The sequence below is a fragment of the Salvia splendens genome, chromosome 8 (assembly GCF_004379255.2).
Source record: "Salvia splendens isolate huo1 chromosome 8, SspV2, whole genome shotgun sequence".
NCBI classification, from domain to species: domain Eukaryota; kingdom Viridiplantae; phylum Streptophyta; class Magnoliopsida; order Lamiales; family Lamiaceae; genus Salvia; species Salvia splendens.
The window spans coordinates 26,962,087-26,987,648 of NC_056039.1; the positions used below are offsets into that span (position 1 = coordinate 26,962,087).

The 25,562-nt window shown below is 39.6% G+C and overlaps 3 protein-coding genes across 5 annotated transcripts; 1 reads left to right on the plus strand and 2 right to left on the minus strand.

Moving 5' to 3' along the window:
- The first annotated feature begins 597 nt into the window (after window positions 1-597).
- On the plus strand, window positions 598-7,205 carry LOC121744905 (probable plastidic glucose transporter 2). 2 transcript variants are annotated; one of them, XM_042138606.1, is made up of 14 exons: window positions 598-1,219; window positions 1,612-1,783; window positions 2,230-2,341; window positions 2,424-2,491; window positions 2,568-2,700; window positions 3,653-3,752; window positions 3,860-3,972; window positions 4,111-4,204; window positions 4,828-4,981; window positions 5,297-5,440; window positions 5,539-5,612; window positions 6,244-6,332; window positions 6,481-6,595; window positions 6,720-7,205. In XM_042138606.1, the coding sequence occupies exons 2-14, from the start codon at window positions 1,693-1,695 to the stop codon at window positions 6,906-6,908; spliced, it is 1,476 nt and encodes a 491-aa protein (XP_041994540.1). In that variant the 5' UTR covers window positions 598-1,219; window positions 1,612-1,692; the 3' UTR covers window positions 6,909-7,205. The 2 variants fall into 2 exon arrangements, with proteins under 2 accessions (XP_041994540.1, XP_041994541.1); XM_042138607.1 differs by having other exon boundaries at window positions 1,619-1,783.
- Window positions 7,206-7,843: 638 nt separating this feature from the next.
- LOC121744900 (cyclin-dependent kinase F-1-like) lies at window positions 7,844-18,180 on the minus strand. 2 transcript variants are annotated; one of them, XM_042138593.1, is made up of 4 exons: window positions 17,479-18,180; window positions 14,944-15,088; window positions 14,753-14,850; window positions 7,844-9,028 (listed from the first exon to the last, which is right to left on the minus strand). In XM_042138593.1, exons 1-4 carry the CDS (start codon window positions 17,965-17,967, stop codon window positions 8,105-8,107), a joined length of 1,656 nt encoding a protein of 551 aa, XP_041994527.1. In that variant the 5' UTR covers window positions 17,968-18,180; the 3' UTR covers window positions 7,844-8,104. The 2 variants fall into 2 exon arrangements, with proteins under 2 accessions (XP_041994527.1, XP_041994528.1); XM_042138594.1 differs by lacking the exons at window positions 14,753-14,850; window positions 14,944-15,088 and having other exon boundaries at window positions 17,479-18,175.
- A 5,296-nt stretch (window positions 18,181-23,476) lies between these two features.
- LOC121744934 (rac-like GTP-binding protein ARAC7) lies at window positions 23,477-25,138 on the minus strand. The gene is made up of 8 exons (XM_042138648.1): window positions 24,769-25,138; window positions 24,592-24,679; window positions 24,397-24,506; window positions 24,254-24,317; window positions 24,108-24,172; window positions 23,955-24,020; window positions 23,768-23,874; window positions 23,477-23,663 (listed from the first exon to the last, which is right to left on the minus strand). The coding sequence occupies exons 1-8, from the start codon at window positions 24,865-24,867 to the stop codon at window positions 23,630-23,632; spliced, it is 633 nt and encodes a 210-aa protein (XP_041994582.1). The 5' UTR covers window positions 24,868-25,138; the 3' UTR covers window positions 23,477-23,629.
- Window positions 25,139-25,562: the final 424 nt, after the last annotated feature.

Consider the following 25,562-nt stretch of genomic DNA (forward strand, 5'->3'; position numbering starts at 1 on the left):
TTTGGTGAAGAATTACTTTACATTGCTTTGTGGTAAAAAAATCGTGACTTTTGATCAACTTGTGATCTAGTAGCTTATAATTTTAAAATATATAAAAAACCATGATGAACAATTTTTTAATATCTTCGTGACGAAATATTATAATTTTCTATTCGTAATATGACGTTGATTTAACGTGCACATGTTTCAGATTAGTAACTTGGTTGAATTATTTTCCTAAGTATGTTGGAAAAAATGATAAACTTTATAAACAGTCTCGTCCTCGTAGAATTTTTCGGATGTCACATTATATACAATTTCATCCAAGACCAATAAGAAGTTGAGAAAAATATTAAAATTCATGATTTTTATGACCGATTAAACTTAAAAGACGAACTAGAATTCAACCAAAAAATTCATTTACTTAAAAGTAATATGTATATAGTATAAATTATTTTTCATCAATTAATGATATACTCCTCTAAATATTAATATAGTAATTAAATATATTTATGTAGTATAGATTAGAGATTTGATAGATTGAAGGAGAAATGAGCGGCTCGATTCTCATGAATTTTGACGGTCGTTGAAAATTTGTTTTTCCTCACCTACTCATCTACCTCTCTTCATCCGTCTCCATTAACCATTTTCTCAATTGATAAACTCAACTTCATATTCTCTCTCATCTCCACGCATTTCCTTATTAATCCCTCTCTCTTCCACCATTAATGGTTTCTCAAATTCAATATCAAGAGATTACAACAACCCCCTCTTACCCAATTCTTAATTTTCTCTAATCACGCTATTCTCAGCCCTCTCTTTTACACCATTTTTTTGGGTTCTCAAATTCAATATGAAGCAGATTCACAACCTCTTGCCCCATTCTTAATTTAAACATTCAACTTCCCGCCATCGACTAAGAGTTATAATTTGATTGTTGGAGCCGCAATTTCTTTAATACGTTGTGCTTCATTAATTGCTGCGTCGTGTTTTCAGTTTTCAGTTTTCAGGAAGAGGCGACAGCTGGCAGGCATCATCATACAGATACCGTCAAAACAAAATTCTCGCACTTTCCAGACAAAATTTGTTGTTTATATTTTGATTTAAATTAATTACTTATGCAAAACCCGTCGCTGTCGTACAAATTGAGCAAACCCACAAGATAAATGTAGAACCCCCTTTTGCTGTTGCACAGCCAAGTTTCATTTATGGAAGATCAGCGCCTAGTTTATCAACTCTGGTGGGTTTTCCACTTTCGCTGCTTTACTGTCGTTTTTATCCTTATTTTTTTGTTTTTTTGTTTATCGCGCTTTCTGTAAATTCATCAGCATTTACTTTTGTGATCTCACTCCAACTAACTTTGAGCTTGTTTCGTCTTGTATCTGTTGAAATTTCACTTTACCAGCTTCTGTTTGATTTTTATAGAAATACTAATTGATTATTTTTAGGCATGAGGGGATGGTGAAAAAATATTGGAGAATGGGAGAAAAACACGATGTTTGTTGCTTTATCAGTATACTTTGTTAGGAAATTGAATCTGTTAATGTGATAGTGTAGACGAAATGAAATAGTTATAGACATTTTCGGCTGTGCTTTGACAATGGTTCGTTATTCAATTATTGTGGTGGGAAGTTTGTAGCAAACCAGCAATTGTCATCTGATAAGAAGGGAAGTTTCTAGCACAATCTGAGAAGAAACAAGTAAAGATATAGGATGTTAGCAGACTTGCAAAGATCATCAACGCATAAACGAGCAATGGACCCTAGGGACTACGATGAATCCACTGATCTTGAAGATGATACTGGTAAACTTAAAATGTTAACATCTTATTTGTTTTTTACCATTAATTTGTATAGTCCATTCATTCTGAGTAATATTGTGCCTAGCTTGGAGCCGACTTCCACAACTTTATCCTCATTCTGGGTTGTCCTTGTTAGTGCTGCACAGCATATATATGTGTTATGTTCCCTGATATAAATTAAACAAAAGAATGCTTGCTGTAAAGTTACACTTGGCTATGCTTTGAATCTGAATTGAAGGAGATCATAAGTATTTGTATTTCTAGTTACTCTACATTGAATAAGTTTTGAATCCGGAAAATTCGCTCTCTCAAAGTGATAAACCATCCAAACAGATTGTATTAATCCTTCAAACCGAATGAGCGTATAGGATGTTGTTGCTAAGAAAAATTTTGATCAATTTTATTGGTTTTGTTCAAGACATACAATGATTCCTTTGTGGTTGTTTCAGAGCTTCTAGAGAGTAGTATGGAGCAAGAAACTGAAAATCCACCTTGGAAGCTTTCCATTCCACATGTGCTGGTGGCTACTATAGTTCCCTTCTTATTTGGCTATCATCTTGGGTTTGTTCTCTTACAGCTTTTTCTTATGCCTTTCTCTGATATCTCTATTTCTTCTGAACCGATATCTACTATTTTTCCTCAGAGTTGTCAATGAGCCTCTTGAAACCATTTCTGTTGATCTTGGTTTCCATGGGCATACCCTGCAAGAAGGTGAGATTGAACTTTACAACTTGTCATTAATATGTGCGCTATAAACTGCACATTGACTTTAATATATATTTTACAGGCTTGGTGGTTAGTACTTGTCTTGCTGGAGCTTTTGTTGGATCACTGATTAGTGGTTGGGTTGCTGATGAAGTTGGACGTCGTAGAGCTTTTCAGTTGTGTGCTTTGCCTATGCTTATTGGTGCTCCAATATGGTACTTAAAAATCTGCTTTCTTTAAGATCCCCTTTTATGACCTCAAGACCTTATGCTGCTGTGCTTTTATGCATTTGTCTTTCTTTGATTTTGGTTTGATTGGTTATATGGGTATTCATTGTGGATTTAATTTGTGTTCTACTAAGAACATCATGGAGTATGAAGAAGTTAACCAATGCTCCCTCCTTGTGGTCCATTTTTGTTAGATTATGCTAGTCATATGACACATATCTTAGGTAAAAAAGTAGTTTACAAGCACTAGCTACAGTATACCCGCCTTTTCTGCAGTAATTTATTGCAAAGTAGCATATAAATAGTAAGCAGATTAAGAACTAGTAACAATTTATTTCTTCTGCAACACCCAATAAACTTTGTGTAACTAGTAACTACTGAGTGGTGCAATTTGGAAGCAACTTCAAAGACAAAACCTAATTCAGCATTAAACCAGTCTACTAATTTGTTGATCTAAAGACTGTGCATTTCTCTTTGCGTGCTGGTATATGCAGAAGTAGGACAGTAAAATTTAGACCAATGTAAAATGACAGAAATCCCCCTTCCCTATAATAAAACATGAAAAAACTCATTAACTAAAAACAAGATGGGAAGCTATCTAAGAATTGGCAAGTCTAAATTGACAATGTTTTCAGTGGAATGTGGAAGAGTGGAAACTAGGACATTCAATGCTGCCCTATCTCAAAGAAAAATAAATATAAAACTATATTATTGAGTATAGAAGTAGAGCCCTCTTCTTTTCATTTTGCCAAAAATATTCTTTCTGGTGGTCTTCTTTATGTCCTGAAGGGCTGCATTATTCTTCTCAAACCATAGTCGTTAAGGTCTTGCAGGTGTTCTGTATGATCATATTTCATAGAATACTTGATATGCTATTCAAATTTTCCATTTTCTTATTTATGTTTGATTTTGAAAGAGGTGCTACACTCTGTATTTCCAGTGCCACATCTAGAAATTTGACAGGAATGCTTGTGGGAAGGATTTTAGTTGGCATTGGCTTGGGTATTGGTCCACCAGTTGCATCTCTTTACGTAACTGAGGTACAAACACCTTCAGTTCATGTGCATTTAGCATTGCTCTGTAAAGCAGATTTGGGCTTATCTTCTGGGATATTTATTTATGCACTTATTTCTTTTCTTTCAAGTAGATATCACCTGCACATGTGAGGGGTACTTATGGCAGCTTTATTCAGATAGCCACTTGTCTTGGGCTGATGGCCGCTCTAGTGGTTGGAATTCCAGTAAGGAGTATTTTTGGATGGTAAATAATTTTAATTAGATTGGTTCTGGAAAAAATGATTAATATATTTTGTTTTTGGTTAAGATTGTTATATTTTATGGGAGAGGAAGGTTATCAAACTAATCTCATCTAAGTGCTCTTGACCATGTATTTGCCTAGGTGGCGCTTTTGCTTTTGGATGTCTATCTTTCCCGCTTCAATGCTAGCTCTTTTAATGGCGTTTTGTGCCGAATCTCCACACTGGCTATACAAGGTTCAATTATTTTAATATTCTTAATTGATTATTGCTTCCATTTTCTCATTGAGGAATTATTTGGAATTTTAGAAATCAATAGTAAACCTATTAATGTATTTAAATGCTATCACGTTCCTTCCCCCTTCACCCAAAGTGCTTTAGTTGAATTTTCTATGGTAATCTGTAGTTTAGTCACTCTGTCAAATCTGCTTCAGGTTTGTCGTTGGTGAAATCTTTTGTGCTTTATTTTAATTTATTACGTCAGCCTGCAGTGTTCCATGTATGTTATCACTTGGAATATTTTTGGTGGTTGCTTGTCTAATATACTTCATGCAAAGCTGTTTTAGTTTATGCTTCTGAACTTTTCGTAAGTTATGTGTGTTTTGTGATTCAAGTCACTCCAAAAGTTACTAAACACTTTGACCTCGGAGACTGGGAAGGGGTCTGATGTTTTCTTTCATGCTCGATCTTCCAGTAGGCTGGAATCAGTCTCCAGATTACCAGTTGCTTTAGAAGTACAACTTCGGTTATTAAATATGTAGAGCAAGCTATAGTGCCCTTCAGATTACGTATTTTATCATTGTGATACCAATAGACGATTTGAAACGCTAATTATCACTTTCGTCATATTTGATGTGCAGCAAGGAAGACATGGTGAAGCTGAGAATGAACTTGAGAAGCTTCTCGGAGCTTCCCATGCAAAAGATGCAATAGTACAGCTATCAAAGACTCAGAGAGGAGATGAAATTGATACCATAAAGCTTGCGGAATTGCTTTGTGGGCGGCACTCAAGAGGTACGTATGATGACCTTCTATTATACTCCCTCTGTCCCATTAGAAATGAAACGTTTTCCTTTTTAGTTTGTCCCATTATAAATGAAACGTTTCTAAAAATTGAAACAATACTCTCTCTGCTTTTTCTTCTCTCTTACTTTACTCTCTCTTCATTAACTCACAAAACAACACTACATAAAATCTCGTGCCGAAAAGCAAATGTTGCATATTTAATGGGACGGATGGAGTATATCTGAAGCTATAGGGGTAATGTCTAAAGCATTATGTTTTAGTTTTACCCAAAAATGCGTTGTTTTTTACTCAATTCTTTTGCAGTTGTTTTTATTGGATCAACCCTATTTGCTTTACAACAGCTTTCTGGAATAAATGCTGTGTTTTATTTCTCTTCAACTGTCTTTAGACGTGCTGGAGTTTCCTCGAACCTAGCAAATGTTTGTGTGGGGATCGCAAATTTAATAGGTAATACGTGTTTTCTTATGCACAACATCATGATTTGCATTTTCAGTTTATTTTTCTCGCTCACATTCTTGTATGTTGAATATATGTATTTTCTGCAGGTTCCTTTATCGCTCTGGCGTTGATGGATAAGCTAGGAAGGAAGGCGCTCCTGCTGTGGAGCTTCTTTGGCATGGTTAGATCATTGACATTTCTGGTTTGAAATCTGGCTTTTTGGGCAATGTGATTCGAGGATGACGTTTGAATCTTCTAGGAACCTATTAATAAAATATCAAATGCTCTGAGCTGTTATGAGTTCCTTGCTTTGCCTGCTTAGATGATGTAAACTTTTTGCTTATTATTTCTAAGAGGGAGTTTCAGCTAGTTGGCATTGAACTTACTGCCTCTCATAATCTCATTTCATCTTAAACATCTCTTACTGATCAGTCCCTGTTTCTTAACTCTCTGATGCAGAGGCGTTACCCTATTTCTGTTGTCTGAAAAACATAGATAAAAATGACAAAGCTAATAAAAGTGAAGCACTAGATATATTATCTCAGTGATTCTATTATGCAAGTTAATTGGAATTACAGTACATCTGGTTTTGAGAGTTAGCAGAGAGCTTAAGTACCGGATACCTGTGCAGTTGTGTAATTAGTTGTTGCTAAATACCTATGCTACCACATATTAATGGATATGATATCTAGCATTTTTCACTTGCGTGATTCATATACCCAGCTGCTAGTAGTCCTAATGCATTTATGACTTTAAAACTATTCACTTTCATGCATAACATGACTATGGATTTCACTGCTTTTTCCTATTAGGCTGCTTCAGCGGGTCTTCAAGTTCTTGCAGCAGCTTCACCTCCTTCAAACACGATTGGGTTTTTACTATCTGTCGGTGGAATGATGCTGTAAGTGCTAGTTTTGGCTTACTTTACCAATAACAAAGAATAGCTGCAAGTAGTGGAAATTTAGTTTCCTTTGATTCCCATTTGGAAGCAGTATCAGTATGTGTATGTGCCCTACACTGCAAATTTAGTAATGAGTTTGGTTATGCAGGTTCGTCTTAATGTTTGCTGTTGGAGCCGGTCCAGTTCCTGGTCTTTTGCTCCCTGAAATATTTGACAACCGAATCAGAGCAAAAGCTATGGCTTTTTGTATGTCCGTGCATTGGGTAATTGACCTTCATCTTTTTATTTGATGCAACAGATGCTTTCCCGAACAGCTGTCATATTATATACACACATGTACATACATGCCTTTTGTCTCAATCTAGACTAATTTCCAGCTACTTTCAGGTGGCAAATTTTCTTGTTGGGTTGTTGTTCCTGCGTTTGCTGGATCGCATGGGGCCTCAGCTGCTCTACTCAATGTTTGGCTCATTCTGCTTGCTCGCAGTTGTCTTTGTGAAGCAAAATGTGCTGGAAACCAAAGGGAAATCACTACAAGAAATCGAGATAGCTCTCCTTGCTCAGGATCAGTCTTAAATATAAGCTCATGTGCTATCCCTCCAGTAAGTTGTCGTCTTCTTCTTCTTCTACCACGAGTAACTTATATAGAAGAGTGTGCACGTTCAGGAGTATCGATGTCCGCGGTAATGTTTAGATGAGGACGATGATGTAGAATAGATAATAGCTAGCATAAGGCGCTGTTGCATCAGTGGTGAAGTGATCTGGGGCCAGTGATTAATGGTGATGTATGTATTCTTTGAGAAATAGTATTACTATGAAAAAAGTTTACGATATGTAACACGGCTTTGGCTTAAAAAAGACCGAGTTTTATAATTTGCGTGTCCACAAGTGAGGCTATTTTTTTTTTACCGAGCGAGTACTTTAGTAACCAAAAGGTGTATACATGTGAGTCTTTGACAAAGGATGTTGATTTCCCTCTTACGAAAGTATTTAAAGGGTGTCCGTAAATCGGGTGAGAGTTTTTCTAATTGGAACTTTTGCAAATATTCTTTAAGTTTTCCCCTCATGCTCCTATTCAAACTTTTATTTTCTCTCATGCTCCAACCAAACATCCGAATGAGATACAAACCTTACCAAGAAATCTAAGAAAAACCGTTTCACTAATTTGTTGGGTTTAGTTAGGTTTGTTGTGTTGTAATCTCCTGCTCAAGAAAAAGAATAATCCATTGTTTGGTTGGATGGCCAACTTAGTAGATAAATAAAAGTTAAATGACGTATTTATCCCTTCATCCCACGATAATTAATACGCTTTTCTATTTAGAACATTCCTACTAGCAGCTGCTCGCTTCTAAAATCTGTAATTTCTATTTGCCAAAAAATAACACATTTTCTCTCACACAACTCAATTGCTATATACACACATTTCGCATGGATCAGGACGATGAAGTTTTCAAAGAGAACTCACTCACTGCTGTTGTCGCCATCAACTGAGAAAACAAGGCCAATTGGTGTTGTACACAAGTTATAAGGTATACTTATCATTGCCTGAAGTCTTTCATACAGACACAGACACAGACACAGTGCTCGCTTTTGGGGTGTTGATGGATAAAAGCATAACCAACTTCTTTCATAATCTGGGTACATAAAAAGTAGCTATAGCCTCTATATCCCTCAACTCACAACAAAGTGATTTATTGGTAGAGTTGCACAGTTTCTCCAGCAATTTCTCTGATCATCCACAAACATAATACTTATTGGCTCATCTTTGCTTATTAACAGAAGCGAATTGAGAAGCCGTTATCCGTGCTAGTGACCAGTGATGGCCCAAAATCTTCAAAATCCGAATCCAGTTCAAGACCTTCATAATTGTTCCAGTTAACAGAGGAATCCTCATCAGGACTCCCATGTTTGGAGGGAACCCTCAACTCAGAGATAGGAACTGGTAAGGGTTCTTCATTCAAATACTTATCATGAAGCAATTCCATCGCGGTAGCTCTGCTAGCTGGGTCATAGCACAATAGTTTTCTCACAAGAAGAATCTCATCAGGAGACCGATTAACAAGGCACGCTTCTATACCACTAGGTTTTTCAACTTTACCGAATGAGATTATATTGTAGTCTGGAAGATGCACACAACCAGGCCAGATCTCCTCGGTCAAGTTACCCAAAACGCTAAAGATTTTACCCAGCTGATCAATATCCGACGCGCCCGGGAATAATGGTTCAAGACTCAGGAGCTCACCGAATATACAACCGAGTGACCACAGATCAATCTCCAGCCCATAATTTGTGGAACCATAAAGTAGCTCAGGGGCTCTAAACCACCGGGTTCCAACACATGAGGTAAGAGCACCATTCCCATCAACCTGACCCTCCTCAGCTTCATAAGAATAAGACTGCTGGAAGGGATCCTCAAGATCACTTGTCGTGCATGTAGCAAGACAAGAAGCAGCTCCATCATGAGTTACACTTTCTTCATCACCATCATTGTGAAACTCACCCATTCTAAGGTCATCTGGCTCTGAAGCCCCCTTTCCACTTATCTTTTCCACATGCTCTTGAGGGAAGTGGCCATCTAGTCTGGGAGGAACAGTTTCGGATGATTGAGGAAATGCTGCTTGATTTAACGAAGGCTGCTCGCTGGACTGATTATAAGTGCCCTCATCAAGAAATCCAGGAGCAAGGAGTATCCTAGCCTGACCAGGGAAACAAATGAAACTTCAATGCCTGTGTAAACATTGATATGCCAGGTAATAAAGATTAACCATGAAAAAAGTAACTGTACTATGACACTTATCTCTTAAACTGATAAAACTATAAATTTCAAGAGGCCAGATGGCGCCTGCAGTTGAGCTAACTTCTTGACAACATATACATCAATATAATTCAGGACATACTACTATTTTGTTTAATGCAGCACATATCGTAGCTACTTGAAAAATCAACAACATTGATAAAGAACCAAATGGCAGTTCTCATCTATCTAACTTTTAATTAGCAAATACTCCTTAATTAGTCAAGTTGCAATAGTTTTAATACCTTACAAATTTATAATGTAGATAAGGACACATCTCTAAAAAGTCCCCATACCGTCAGTAGAATCAAGGGGTAGCAAGGCAATGGTCAAGAACGATAATTAATACTCCATTAAAGAACTATACGCAGAATAATGACTATGAGTACTCAGGCTTCACAAAACATTGCTGATCCTACCTCAGAAGGTTGCAAATTGCCCTTCTGATGCTAAAACCCTACAATAAAAAAAATTAGAAAACCTGAGGCTTCTTCTACGTAGCTCAGCCCCATCAACTTGTTTTGAAATTAAAAAAGTAACTTGTACTCTTGTAGAAACAAAAATCAGATCAAAATGCCAAAAGAATTTAAAGATAGGACGATTCCAACAATTCGGGTGAAGTGTTGTCATAGATCAGGTTACGATGTCTGCATCACTGTCTGTGTAATCTAATTTCTTCCCCATGATTCTTATAGTTTACTCACATGATAGATTTCTTTTTGTGTATCTACTATATAGTTAAAGTAACATTAAAGTTCCCAGAAATTTTTATTAATGCTTGAGATATTAAGTGCATCATTGATTTACTAAAATACAAAACATGGAAGAACAATTAAAGACTAATAGCTGCATGTTCAGTGGGTCCAAATAGGTTTAAGGGAATATTCAGATGCATATGACAAAATATAAGGTACTCCATCCGTCTCACCATAAGCGACTCATATTCTTTTTTGGGACATCCCACCTAAAGTGAGTCATTTCCTTTTTGGCAAAATATAACACAATTAACTCTCACTTCCTTTATTCTGTCCTCTACTTCATTCCATCTTCACTCCTCGACTTTATTCTCTTCCTACTTTATTATCTCCCCACTTAACTCTCTAAACATTATTTTTTTCCTAAATCCCGTGCCCAAAAGAAATACTTCATCTCCTTATAGCAGGACAGAGGGAGTACTTTTATAATATCCAACTCATAGTAATGAGGGGCTAATGAAGAGCACGATAATCACAGGCACTAAATAGAGGTCCAAAGGGATTACAATAAAGATAACCAAATTAATTGTTCGATATCATGTGGGGAGGGGGAGATCAAGGAAATGAGGATTAGTAGAGACCCACAGGATAGCTGTAGAACAGTAAAATATAGAGACATAGTGGAGAAAGTAGTTGTATATTTCATTAGTAAACATATGCCACATATATATAGTACAAGAGACTAAACTAGGCTATGTTACCTCTCCGATGTGGGACAGAATACATATAATATATTAACACTCCCCCTCGAGTTGGATCATACATATTGATCATGTCCAGCTTGGTACAAAGTTCTGAGAAACGCTTCACAGGCAATGTATATCAGCAATCTGGTTATACGATGAAGTGAAAGGAGTAGTAATTTCTGATTCAAAACACACTCTCGAATGAAATGACAATCAACTTCAATATGTTTAGTCCTCTCATGAAAAACCGGATTGTTCGCAATATAGATTGCAACTTGGTTATCACAATGCATCGGTAAAGGTTCATTGAAAGTGAACCCCAATTCTCCAAGTAGATTCTTGACTCCAATCATCTCAGTATTAGCAGTATGAGCCATAGCTCTATACTCGGCCTCGGCAGACGATCTCGCAACAGTATGTTGTTTCTTACTTCGCCAAGTTACCAGGTTTCCACCCAAGTAGGTGCAATATCCAGAAGTAGATTTTCTATCAGACTTAAAACCAGCATAATCAGCATTAGAATATCCTTCAATTTTTAGATGACCATTCTTTTTAAATAACAATCCGTTGCCATGAGATTTCTTGATATATTGAAGAATTCGAATAGCAGCATCCCAGTGAACTTGCTTAGGCTTATGTTAAGAGCTAAGACTGCCGATCAGATGCGAGCACAAGTTATGCTCGACGAAATGACTCACCGCACACTCACACACTAGTTTGATAAATTGCCACAATGAAATCACAAAAGATCACAATAATCTTTGGGGAGGAAAACTCTCGGCTTTATTTATAACTGGAATGGGGAGAACATAGATAAAACAAATCCTCACGAAGGAGGCCTACGATATGAAATCGTCCTAAACCTGATCTCTCCAAGATGATTCTATATCTCTACGAGAGCTCCTATTTATAGACTATGTGTAAATTGAAATAAACAATGAAACGAATCTTCATAACAAAAGCTGCCGAGATATTTGGGCCTAGCCCTACTTCCAAATCTTTCTCGCTATTCATCCGGATTTGATGGCCAAACGACCTCCCGATCTCCTCTCCTGTAGACCTGCCATTTCGTATCAACTGCCCCGCCCGCCAAAACAGCCTTGTCCTTAAGGCGGAAGTAAGGAAATTGGCCACGTACATATGATACGTCCATCCATGTTGCCTCGTCCACTGCTTGTCCCTCCCATTTGAGCAAAACCTGGTCGACTAGCCCCCCGTCGCGGGTAATCTGCCGGCGTTCCAGAACGCTCTCTGGCAAGAACGGAGGGTCCGCATCAAACAAAACCTCCGGCAATTCTTGCTCCGGTACTACCTCGCCAATCGCCTTCTTTAGTAAAGATACATGAAACACTGGGTGGATACGGGAACCGCTGGGTAATTGCAAACGGTAGGCCGTCTTGCCAATTCGCGCTTCCACCCGAAAGGGGCCGAAATATCTTGGCGCGAGCTTCCTGTTCGCCGATGTAAACAGTGTTGACTGACGGTAGGGCCTGAACTTCAAATACACCAGCTCGCCGACCTCGAACTCCACATCCCTGCGGTGTTTGTTTGTCGAAGCCGCCATCCTCTGCTGCGCGCGAAGCAATTGGTGGCGCAAATGGAGCAATGCCTCGTCCCTCGATCTCAGCGAATCCACCACAGCTTGCGCGCGAATTTCCCCGGGTAAATAATTATGTATGGTAGGAGGCGGGCGATCATACACAACCTCGAAGGGAGTGGTGCCGGACGCTGAGTGGGCACTAGTGTTGTAACAATATTCAGCCCATGCCAACCACTTATTCCAATGTTTGGGTCGGTCGGAAGAGAAGCAACGTAAGTATGTTTGTAAGCAGCGATTCAAAACCTCTGTCTGGCCGTCTGTCTCGGGTGGTACGCCGAACTCATCCTTAATTTCGTCCCCATCGCCCGGAATAGCTCATGCCAGAACGAAGTTAGGAAAACCGGATCACGATCTGACACAATTGATCGCGGAATCCCATGAAGTCTCACCACTTCCTTGGTAAACAATTCGGCCAAGCACAACAATTCAGCCACTTGCTTGGCCGAAAACGGGTGGCGAAGGGCCAAGAAATGGGCATACTTTGATAAGCGGTCAACCACCACGAAAATGCAGTCCATGCCACCTGATTTAGGTAACCCTGACAAGAAATCCATGCTGATATCTTCCCAAACGCGCTCCGGAATGGGTAACGGCACTAGCAACCCGGCCGGCGCTTGGGTATCCACCTTATGCTTCTGGCAGGTTGCGCACGCGGCGACGAAATTCGTGACATGCTTCATCATTCCGGGCCAATACACATTCGTCGCGAGTCGCCGGTATGTTCGATATGCCCCGGCGTGGCCGCCCGTTGGGGTGTTGTGGCATTCGGCCAAGAGCCTTTGAACCCAAGGCGAGTGAGGGTATCACGATACGCCCTTTATAAAAAAGCATGCCGTGGATCAGCTCGTAGTGCAGCAGGGCCGGTTTATCCAACTCCAAATCCGATTTTATTTTTGCGAGTGTTGCGTCAGCTCCGATGGAGGCCTGAATCTCGGTCCAATCAGGCCAAGTTGGGCGGGATATTGTGGCGAGTTCGACGGAGTCCTCATCCCATTGTGATAATGCGTCGGCTGCGCGATTGAGCTTCCCGTCCTAGTATACTATCGAGAATTCATAGCCAAGCAACTTGGCCGCCCAATTCTGTTGTGCCGGCGTGGAGAGAGGTTGAGCGAGCAGCTGTTTTAAACTCCGCTGGTCACGAATCGACGCCCCAGGAGGTACGGGCGCCAGTGCTGAATGGCCAAGACCAAGGCCATCAGTTCCTTCTCATAGGCTGATTTTGCTAGCCATCGTGTGGCCAAGCTTTTGCTAAAGTACGCCACCGGCTGTCGGTTCTGCATCAGGACCGCCCCCAGCCACGCCCGGATAGGAAGCCCTAACTTAACCCAAAACCATGGTCAAAGGTAAAGGGTTGACTCCCTATTATATGCTATTCCACACTTTCGTGTGAAACCGATGTGGGATCGTATCAATCCATCCCTCTTTTAAACCGGACGTCCACGGACGGCACACGCCGGGTGGCAAACCCAAAGCCACGGGCACACCATCCCCTCTGCCCTTTTCCTTCGGGCCCACATTTTTCGGTAGCACCCCTTTGGTCACACCTAAGGTAGCCCCTTTTCCGTATTACATCCGGATCCACGTTCACCGCACCAAATTGATAAGTATATAAGATTGGAAGCCCTAACTTAACCCAAAACCATGGTCAAAGGTAAAGGGTTGACTCCCTATTATATGCTATTCCACACTTTTGTGTGAAACCGATGTGGGATCGTATCATCTTATCAAAAAAACGACCGACTAAACCAACAGCAAAGGAAATATCATGCCTTTGTTACTGTCAAGTAGATAAGTTTTCCAACTAGACGTCTATACTTAGTTTTATCCTCCAAGAATTCTCCACTATCATCCCAAACACTTGGATCAACCTCCATAGGAGTATCAACAGGCTTTGTTCCAAGTAGTCTAGTTTCTTTCAGTAAATCTGTAGCATATTTTTGGTGAGATAGAGACATTCCAGAATTTTTGTGTGCAATTTCAATTCCCAAGAAATACTTAGGACGCCCCGGATCCTTGATAACAAAATGTTGATGCAAATATTTCTTAGTTATCTCAATTCCACGAACATCACTTCCAGATATGAGTATATCATCAACATACACAATGAGAATGACAATACCCGATGCTTGATGTCGCACAAAGACTGAATGATCAGACTTGCATTGCTTAAAACCAATAGTTCCAAGAACACTACTGAACTTATCAAACCACGCCTTGGGACTTGGTTTAAGGCCATAAATTACCTTTTTGAGACAACAAACCTTAGTAGCATCCTCCCCCTGAGCAACATATCCCGGAGGTTGCTCCATAAAGACCGTCGGAGTCAAATTACAATACAAAAAAATATTCTTCACATCAAGCTGGTACATTGGTCACGAAAGATTAACAGCCAAAGAGAACAGAATTCGGATTGAGTTCATACGAGCAGTGGGCGAGAACGTCTCAAAGTAGTCAATACCATAAGTTTGTGTGTATCCTTTCGCCACAAGCCGAGCTTTGTATCGATCAATACTAACATCAGCAAGAAATTTTATGGTAAACACCAAACGACAAGATACAATATCTACCGAATTAGGGGCATGTACCAATATCCAAGTACCATGACTCAAGAGAGCTCGCATCTCCTCATCCATAGCGGCTCGCCATTGAGGGTGTTTAAGTGCCTCTTGGTAAGTTGGAATAACTGTACATAAAAGACAAAGAGCAAAGGCACGAAAGTAAAGGAAACATGATTAGACACAAGGTGTTTGGTGTTTGATGGTACAAGTACGTTTACCTTTGCGAATGACTATGGGTAACTCATCAAGAGGAACTGCATCTTCAGAAGCTAGAGGATGATTGTAGCAGTGGACATGAGCCTGTATTTGGTTCTGTTTTAGGGGCTTCAAAGGTTGTTGTAGGTCGATGACTCGTGTATAGACCTGTAAAGGAGAAGCAGAAGGCATAGGAGATACAAAAGTTTGGGTAGGCAAAGAAGTAGGATCTAACTGGCTGGTTGGTTTAGTTTGAGAATGAGTAAAATAAGGCTGAAACTCAAAGAAGGTGACGTCTGCAGAGATATAAAGACGTTTGGTAAGAGGGTCAAAACATCAGTATCCCTTTTTGGTTCTAGAATAACCAAGAAAAATACACTTAATGGAGTGAGGGGACAACTTATCCAACCCAGGAGTAAGATCATGAACAAAACAAGTACACCAAAAAATGCGAGGAGGAATATGATAGACGTTTATCAGGATGAAGACACGAAAAAGGAATATTCCCATGCAACACACTAGACGACATCCTATTAATAAGAAAGCATGCAATAGGAACATCAGACCATAGATACGTAGGCACATTCATGTGAGACATAAGAGTACGCGCAACATCTAAAATATGACAATGCTAGCGCTCAACTACCCCATTTTGTTGAGAAGTGTGAGAGCAAGAGGTTTGATGAATTATACCATAAGATTCACAAAAGGATGAGATAGAATGTTGTGTGAACTCAAGAGCATTATCAGTACGGATGATACGCAAATCAACAGAGTATTGGGTTTTTATTTCATGGTAAAAGGATTTGAGAACAGTAGGGACTTCACTTCTTTGTTTATGCAAATATAACCATGTCATACGAGAATAATCAACAACAAGAATTAGAAAATACTTGAAACCCCCTCTGAACTCAATCCTACTAGGACCCCAAACATCACAATGAACTAGATCAAAAGCAGAAGAGCTACGAGTCTCGACTCGAGAAGGAAAGGAAGTGCGATGGTGCTTGCCCAACTCACATGACTCACAATTAAAATCAGCAGACGGAACTGGAACTAGACTACGAAGGCTGGAAGAAGACGGATGGCCAAGACGACAATGCCACTAATATGGAGACACAACAGCAGAGAGAGAGCACTAGGAGAGACATGTGAAATAGGGATCCAAGTAGTACAGACCGTCACGCTCATGTCCTCTACCAATCGTCCTATTCGTCTCTCCTGAAAGATACAATATGAAGGATAAAAAGTGACAGAACAATTTTGAACAATTTTGAGTTTTTGTTAGCTGGCCAATAGATATTAAGCTGACTGGAAAATTTGAGGCAAATAAAACATTATCAAGAGTGATATGAGTACTGGGTTTGACAACACCAGTGCCAGTTACTGGAGAATAGTTGCCATCAGCAAGACGAACAGATGGAAGAGAGGATGGAGAAAAAGATGAGAAAAGGGATTTTGTAGCAGTAATATGGGTAGAGGCACCTGAATCCAACATCCAAGACTTACCAGGAGACATAGCAAACGCAGCTACAGAGGTAGCATCAGTAGTAGATGAAGAACTTGGCGCCTTAATGGTGGTTTCGATAGGCGGTATAAAATCAGACATGATAAAAAGAGACTGTAGCAGAAGGACAGCAGGCAGATAACAATTGCTGTCAGATAACAGCTGCAGACAGTAGAGCCGGAGCAGAATTGAGCAGTAGTAGCAAATAACACAGAATGACAGAATTGAGCAGCAGCAGTAGCAGATAACAGTTGCAGGCAGTAGAGCAGAGTAGCGGAGCAGGGGCAGAACAGAGCAGCAGTGGCAACGGAGGCGGGAAAAAACCTAAATTTCGAAACCCCAATTTTCATTTTTTTAAACCTAGTGACGGATTCGAATCTGCTCTGATACCATTTAGAACAGTAAAATATAGATACATAGTGGAGAAAGTAGTTGTATATTTCATTAGTAAACATAGGTCACATATATATAGTACAAGAGACTAAGCTAGGCTATGTTACATCTCCAACGTGGGACAGAATACATATAATATATTAACAATAGTTAATTTCGTAAAGGCTTTACAGGTTAGAGATGTAAAAATTCTTAATTCGGATGATGCTAATGAGAATGGCATGTTTAAAGAGAAAAATTCCAATGTTATTGGCATGTTCAAATTTTAAATGACAATGGAGTGTTTCCCTTTCATAGAATACAAAAAAAAATGTACTAAGCCAGAACCTTTTCTCTAAAATAACCCAAAATTAGAATTTTGTTCTACTGTGAAGTAACATAACCAGGAAGTTATAAATATCCCATTCCTCACACAAATATCATGATTGACATCATTACAGAATGCTACATTTTCTTTGATTCAATGCAGTCGCGAATACAATATGTGAACATAAGCATGGAAAAACTAGCCTAGCCAAGCCAAGAAAGGGGAAATACTATGTTCGAGAAAACGCAACTCTCCAAATTTCACAAGCAAAAGATTACCAGCTATAATGTAACATCAACAAACACTCACCCAGAGGAAAAGCCCTAATATATGCAATCAACTTATCCATACCTGACCAAAATCGGCGATTTTGAGAGTTCCGTCAGCGGAAATGAGCAGATTCGACGGCTTTAAATCCCTGTGAGCAATCGAATTGCGGTGGCAGGCGTCGACCCCGCGCAAAATCTGCACCATCCAGCGTTTGAGCTCGCCGGAAGTGATCCCGCCATTCCATTCTTTCTTGGCGACCTTGACGACGGCGGAGAGGTCGGTGGGAAGGTACTCGAGCACGAGAACGGCATCTTCGTCGTCGCTCCAGAAGTACTCGTGGAGGAGGACGACATTAGGGCAGTTCTGGAGCGTCTGGAGAGCCTCGATCTCGCGGAAGGCGGACTGGTAGTCGTGGACCTCCTTGAGGGCGACGGTAGCCGAGTCGGATCGGCGCCGGGCCTTGTAGACGTCGGAGTAGGCGCCGGAGCCCACGCGCTCCAGGATCTCGTAGTTGGCGGTGATCTCGCGGCGCGTGTGGATGCTCCAGCTCTTCGACGGCGGCTGCTCCATAGTTGAAGATCACTGCATCACTCCTTCCGACTTCTTTCCTATTTCGATTTTTTGGGGATCTGGATTTTTTTCCCTTTCCTTTTGTAGGATCCAATTTGTGGGTAAATCGATCAACACATACACCGGTTCGATGCGATTTCAGTACCGTTATATCCCATTTATTCTATCGAAAAACATTTTTTTATGTATATCTTTTGATGTGATAATGGTGTCAATTTTTTTATGCGATAGTGTGATATTTTCTTATACTGATAATTTCGATGGTTCGACACTTTTGGTACGCTATAACGTACATTCCCACCCATTGTTTTGATTATTTCATGGATTATTGTTGATTTAGATAAAACGATCATTTTTTTTCTGATGGTTTGGGCATTTATTAAATATGTGTCATTGTATATTTAAGACTAAAGTCCAAAATTGATCATTCTATTGGTACGCTATAACGTACCTTCCCACCCATTGTTTTGATTATTTCATGGATTATTGTTGATTTGGATAAAACTGATCATTTTTTCTGATGGTTTGGGCATTTATTAAATATGTGTCATTGTATATTTAAGACTAAAGTCCAAAATTGATCATTCTATGGTTTTAGTGCATAATATTATGTTTGCTACCTTTAAAATAGTACTAACTTATTGTTGAAAAGTAAAATGCGGAAAATAAAAAACACTAAGAGCTTTATAGATTATATTGTATTAGACTTGAATTTTAATTTTTTTCTCAATGGTTACGCTACCTTTTATAGGCTCTAATTCTAGCTATACATAAAAAATATATTCTAATTCCATAAATATCTTCTTTACTTGATTTTCCATAATCTTTAATTGATTTCCTTTATTATTCTTGTCATAACTTCATCTATTGCCTTCTTGTTCTCCAATTAATTGATTTCCTTATTCCAACACTCCCCCTCAAGTTGAGTATCGAGTTTTTCGATACTTAACTTGTATGAGCTTTAATTTGATAAATAGTTTATACTCGTATTTAAGAGTTCTTCAATTTCCATTGACGGTTTATGCTCGTATCATAGAGTTATTGAAAGTTTAGATTCGTTTCAACGAGCTCTTCATTCATCATTGAAAGTTTAAACACGTTTCAATGAGTTCTTCAATTTTTTTCATTGAAGGTTTAGGCTCTTATCAAGGAGCTCTTCATTCATCATTGAAAGTTTATACTCATTTCATGGAGTTCTTCAATTTTTTGTTGACGGTTTTAACTCGTGTCAAGGAGCTCTTCAATTTTTTGTTGGCAGTTTTAACTCGTGTCAAGGAGCCAGTCTAGACAGTTTTAACTCGTGTCCGGGAGCTTGTCTAAATAGTTTTTACTCATATTTAGGAGCTATCTTAGATAGTTTTTACATATCTAGGAGCCATCTTAGATAGTTTTAGCTCGTATCCAGAAGCCACCTTAGACAGTGTTTGCTCGTATCCAGGAGCCATCTTAGACAGTTTTTACTCTTGTCGATGAGCTAATTCAGACAGTTTTGAATCTTATCGAGGAGCTAATCTAGACAATTTTTGCTCATATCTAGAAGCATACACAAGCTTTTCCAAACAGTGAGAATTCTCCTGATAAGGCCTATTTCATGCATCGGTTTAAAGGGTAAAAAGTATGCTACTTGATCAGTTTCACGCGGAAAGCGAGTGTTAATTGTGCAGGAATGCCGCTTGACCAAGAGCAGCATGGCCAAACTGATCAAGCTGGCGCAGAAGGCAGAAAAGGCCAAAAAGAGTATGGGTTAATCAAGTTGATGGTCAAGCAGTTAGCCGGGGGACCACTGCGAAACAGAAAGAGGGCACGTATATCCGATGCGTTGTAAAACGATCCTCAATCTGTTATCAAGGACCACTACATTCTAGAAGGAGGACACGTATCGACGGATGAGACGCGCAATCCCAGCAAGGACGAATATTCACTGCCAAAGTTGTTATCACAGCTGGAGGTTGTTGTGGAGAGCCTATAAATAAAGGGCGCATCGCCATAGTGAGGAGTTTTTTTTTGGCTCGTTGAAGTTTTTATTTTTCTCCGCATGTTCCTAGTTAGAAGTCTTTCTCCAGTTCCAAAATAGCTTAGATTAGAGAGTAGTAATGGTTAGCTAGAAGGAGAGCGACTGAAAGGAGCATGACAAAGAAACCCAGATCTGTTCGGCGCCGTCTCAAGTTTCCGATCGAGGATCTCTTTCGCTTTCTTATACTCTAGATCTAGTTGCCTAGTTTAATTTCGTGTTTGTTGCGTAGTTAAAGAATCGTCCTTGTTTTGTATTCCACATCTTCACAGTTCAGTTTTGAGTTCTAAGTTAAAAATCAAAGTTGTTTTGTTTCGGAATTTTCGTCTACTGTTCTAGTCTCATCTTTATCTTTAAAAATCCCAGATCCAGTGTTGAACTTTCATTATGTTGAATGGCAAAGTGTTTCGTAGATTCGTAGCATGTTTAGGTAGTTAAATCTTTTGTTCCAGTTTGCCATTTACTTGATCGATTCGCTAATTTCCAGCATGATGAGTCACTTGATCCAGTAGTTAGTTTACATTCCGCCTAGTTTAATCCAGTAGTTTAAAACTCCCAACTTAAAGCGTGGTCGCAGCCAAACCCTGTTCACTAAACACGCACTCAACGCACCAATTTCTTTGTGGGATCGACCTCGTACTTGCTGCTTTACCGTTAAAAGTAGGTTGCATGTTAGGGAATTATAAATATTTTTGTGAGAGAGAGAAGCTCCCTGATCAAGTCGCAACGACATTTGCAAACTGGTCCACCCGGTCGGTTATTTTTCCATATAACTTGATCCGCGCAATTCTTCTCCCAATCACCATCTCCCGCCAGTCCTTCAATCCGGTTTCTGATTCTTCAACAGTCGACGCTTCGCGTCCATTGTGCGTTCCCCATCTCTGGATCTTCTCCCATTTAGTTTAAGAAGGTCTCATCTTCTCTTATTGGCTTTGGCCTTTTCCGGGTTGTTCCTTTAACATCATCTTTTGGCAACAGGTTCTCAACGTCCCATCGATGACATCCCATTCCCACCAAATCTTCACAACGGCTGTGTGGCGACACTCTCTCTCTCCCACTCGCCGCGTAGACGTTTGCTGCTCCGCCTTCGTCCTCGGCAATTCTCTCATTGATTTGGAGATTGATTCGTTTGGCAGTGGTTGATATCTCCCCTCAGCCAAATGTTTCATCCATTATAACGAGAGTTCACATCCTCTCACGGCTGCCACCTCTTCAGTAGTAAATTCTCCTTTCTCGGTTGCTTCTTCTTCTTCGGACCATTTCTGCCTGGAGCTATCTTCTCTGGCATAGGCGCTGCTCCAATCATCTTGAATAATTATCCGGCTGGGGCTAACCTCTCCCCTTCGACGGGATAATTCTTCGACTGCTTTGTCTCCCTACCCGAATGCCCTGCTGTTGGTCATGGCAAGCTTCTCACATGCCATTCCAGCGGTATCAAATCGGTCTTCTTTGGACTTCACGACCACCATAGATTTGGAGAGGAGTTGTTCGGTCGCATTCTTCCTCACCCCCTCGGCCGGACAAACCGTGAACTTCTTATCTTGATTGCTGCTGTTTTTCTTTTCGGCTACAGTCAACCTTCTTCAGAAGTAACCAGTAGTATCCATCCAATTTGCAATCTTTAATTGCTCTTTCCCCTTCAACTGGTCACCAGGAAGCAGGCAGCAACCTCTCCAGTCCACCGTCCGACCACCGTGAGCTCTTCTCGATGGGATACTTCATTCTCTGTGGCCATCTTCTCGGCATCCTTCAAGGCGCCCATCTTTGGGATCTCGATCTCTACGGCGGGTAATCGATTCGCCGCTTCTGCCAGCGCCCGCCAGCCTTACTTCTCGCCGCTGCCATCTCCACTACGGTCGGTTATCCGTAGAGCAGCAGCCTCATCGTCGCCGACGTCTACTCATCGCTGTTCGGGTTCCGCCTCCGTTGTCATCGCCATGGTGGGGCTTCGCCGTTGATGCCCATTCGAAATTCAACCGCCGAGAACTCACTGTAGTCGTCTCGGTCCAGCCAAGCACCATCGTCGTTTACAACGCCCCACCGCCAACCTCGGATGCGGTCACCGCCGTTGCCGCCGTTTCCGACGGATCTTGTTATGCAATCACTTTGTCGGTGAAGAACTTCATGTTGGGTAGAGTTTCAGCCTCTTGCTAATCGCAGAGCCTCCTCTTAAAATTGATGTTTTTCCGATAAGGTTTTTGGGTGTTTTTTTTGTTGAATCCTAGTTTATCTTCTCCATGAGCGCGAGATAGGAGGACAAAGTTCATAAAACAAAAGAAGTCATCCCCATTCAAAAATGGAGAAGGTTAGCTGGACTTGATTTTCATTTTCTTTTATGTCGTGGAAAGAATTTGTGTTCCTATTTTGGAGTCATCCCTCAATTTTCAAGAGTGAGTGTGGTCCCTTTTTTGGAATACATTTTGTCCTATATTATAATTGTGTGTTATAATATTTTCCGTATAACAGTGATATCAATTTTATGGTTATTAAGATTTGTATGGTAAGTTGATTTGTTGATCTTGCAGGTCAGGCAACATTTGCATGTGGGTGTCTTCGAAAGGATTGACTATAACTAGAGCTGGAGCTGATGATGGGAGATATTGCAGCCGAATATTAACTGAGGAATCAAGTTGAGGACTAAGAGCATTTATTAGGGGAAAGTTAAATGGAGAGGTAAACTAATATAACTACTATATTTACTTTTTTTCATGAAAATTTATTCTCTAATGGGAGATGTGTTTAAGAAGGTATTATACATTTTTCCTTTTTATTTTAAAGATGTATTTTTACCTTCCCATCAATGGAGAGGTAAAATCTTATAATTACCATATTTACCTTGTTTTCATGGAAAAATCATTCTCCAATGGGAAAGTTATTTGAGAAGGTACTACACTTTATGTTTTTAATGCATTTTGTACTATTATTTTATTTTTAAAAAATAATTTACCTTTCTATATACATTTTCCCTTTGTAATGTGTTACTTTTTAAAATGATATATTTCACTTTTTAAGAAGTTAAATACATAATATATCTTTCTATATACACTTTCCCCTTGGAGATGCTCTAAGAGCATCCACAATAGTGTGGACATCCTAACGGACTAGTACTAGGACATCCCAAAAACACCTCCTGCCACGTCACTAGGACATCTCACTGCACTGCCACATCACTAGAACATCCCACTGCACAATAGTGAACAAGCACTAGGACTAGCCGAGCCACTAGTGGATTATATGGGTTGATTGGTGCCTTTCTATGGTTGGCATTAATCGCAAAAGTAAATATGTATGTGTATCAAGTTGAAATGGATTCAAAATAACATTGCATAACATGGAATGTTGAACACATTAGGATTACTTCAAAAAAGTTGGCTATATAATTCTTGAAGCCTCCAGTTCAAAAAATAATGTTATGAAATAAATAATCTTCATTACTGGATGAAATGGAAATTTACATGATATGAGGAATTAAAACTGCAGAAAGTAAAACCAGAGAGCTAAAATCAAAACAAAATACGTATTAAATTGAATCACACAACACAACATAAGTAACATAAATCATAGAATACTACAATACCCTGAGAGAATGAACAGTCCCCCCATGAGTTAAACTACCAAACTTTGTTACATTTTGCACCACAGCTGCCTGCTTCAGGCGGCGCAACCACCACAAACAATAACTCTCCTGCACAAACAAAACATGTGAACAAACTCATCACTTATTTTGCTCATAGACCATAGTGATGGTTTTGGTTTGATGAAGTAATTGATGATCATCTATAAACTTACACAATCGAGCAGCCACTACTGTGTCGCTTCTTGCGCGAGGCCACTTCCTTTCTGCGTGGAGGTTGAAGCACAACTTTGATTGCAGTATCAAACACACCCTTCACATTCTGCCACCAAACAAAGTAATGAACAAATTCAGAATCCAAACTTGACCAAACATGAATTAGAAATATACAAGTATCCTTACCTGTTGAGTCTTGGAGCTGCATTCTATATAAGCTGCTGCACCAATCTGTTTCCTCAGCTCCTCTCCCTACACATTTTTGTCAGTACAATCAAATAAAAACTATACAACAAAAATAGGAGCAAGAGCAACGAATCGATAAATGCTAGTACGCACTTGGGCTGTGGTGATGATGTTGGATCCCATATGATCACCAAGATAACCCCTGTCATCCCTCAGATCTACACAAGGAAAGCGAAAATGTGAGCCACAACTCAAATACACACACATCCATTGATATGAAACCAACTCAAAATTCTAACCTAACTTTGTTCCAACAAGCACAATTGGAACATTGGGAGCGAATCGACGAAGTTCGGGCATCCACTGTAGAAACAAAACAAGAATTAATCACGATTAAATGAAACACGGAGAGAGTGAGAAAAGGGGAAAAGAAATTGCATACCTTCTTGAGGACATTTTCATAGCTAGCCCTGCTGATTAAAGAGAAGGCCAAAACAAATATGTCTGCACCTCTGTAACTCAGGGGCCTCAGCCTGCTGTAATCTTCTTGCCCTTTCCAATTCAACAAAACAAAAATCAGTACTACCAAAAAACAGTTATACACAAAGGGAAAGGGGGAAATCATATACATACATACCTGCAGTATCCCAGAGTCCTAAGTTGACAATGCTGCCATCAACAGCCACATTAGCACTAAAATTGTCAAACACTGTTGGAATATAATCCTGACATTTTCACAAACACCTTCAATTCACAAACTAATTCCAACAAATTTACTACTTTTCAACAGAGAGAGAGAGAGAGAGAGACTAACGGTAGGGAATTTGTTGCTGGTGTAGCAAATGAGCATGCAGGTTTTGCCAACAGCTCCATCTCCCACAGTCACACATTTGATGAATTTTGAAGCACTCATTTTTTAGAGTTAAAGGAAGAGAGAGAGAGAGAGAGCCCCAAATGCAAATGCAGAAGGAAGGAAGAGAAAAGGGGGAAATGGTTGGATATAGAAAGAGAGGCCCTAAAATCTCTAATATAGCAAACTTGGAGTTTCAAGAATGGCATAAAAAAACAAAGCTACGGACAAATTAAACTCATGTTTTTGTGGTTATGTGTGCACATTGAGTGTGTGTAATGTGTGTATCTATTTCAATTGCGGAGAGAGAGAGAAGAAAAATGGGTGAAATGGTTTGACTGTCGCTTTTCGCCCCTCTCAATAAATTTGAAATATCCAACAGAAACATTTTTTGAAAAATATGCTTTGGTGGGACCCGCTTTCCCAAACGGCTAGCACCAACCCAACTACTACTATACCTGTTTCCTTTCAATATTTATTACGGCTAAATATTTTCAAATTAATACTAACATCTTTTCTCGCATTTATGACCCCATACTACTAGTAAATGTGCTATTGGTATGTTTGGAATAATGAACCAATCAAATTTTAAGTCTAATAATATCTACCAACTTCATCCACAGATATAGTACTCCCAATTTAATTAACGTCTATTGTTTTATAATCTGCGATGCTAAATTAGAATAACCTAATCTAACTTAAAATGATGATTTATTTAGTCTATAATAGGGATGTATTCAGTTTAATGTGTAAAAAGC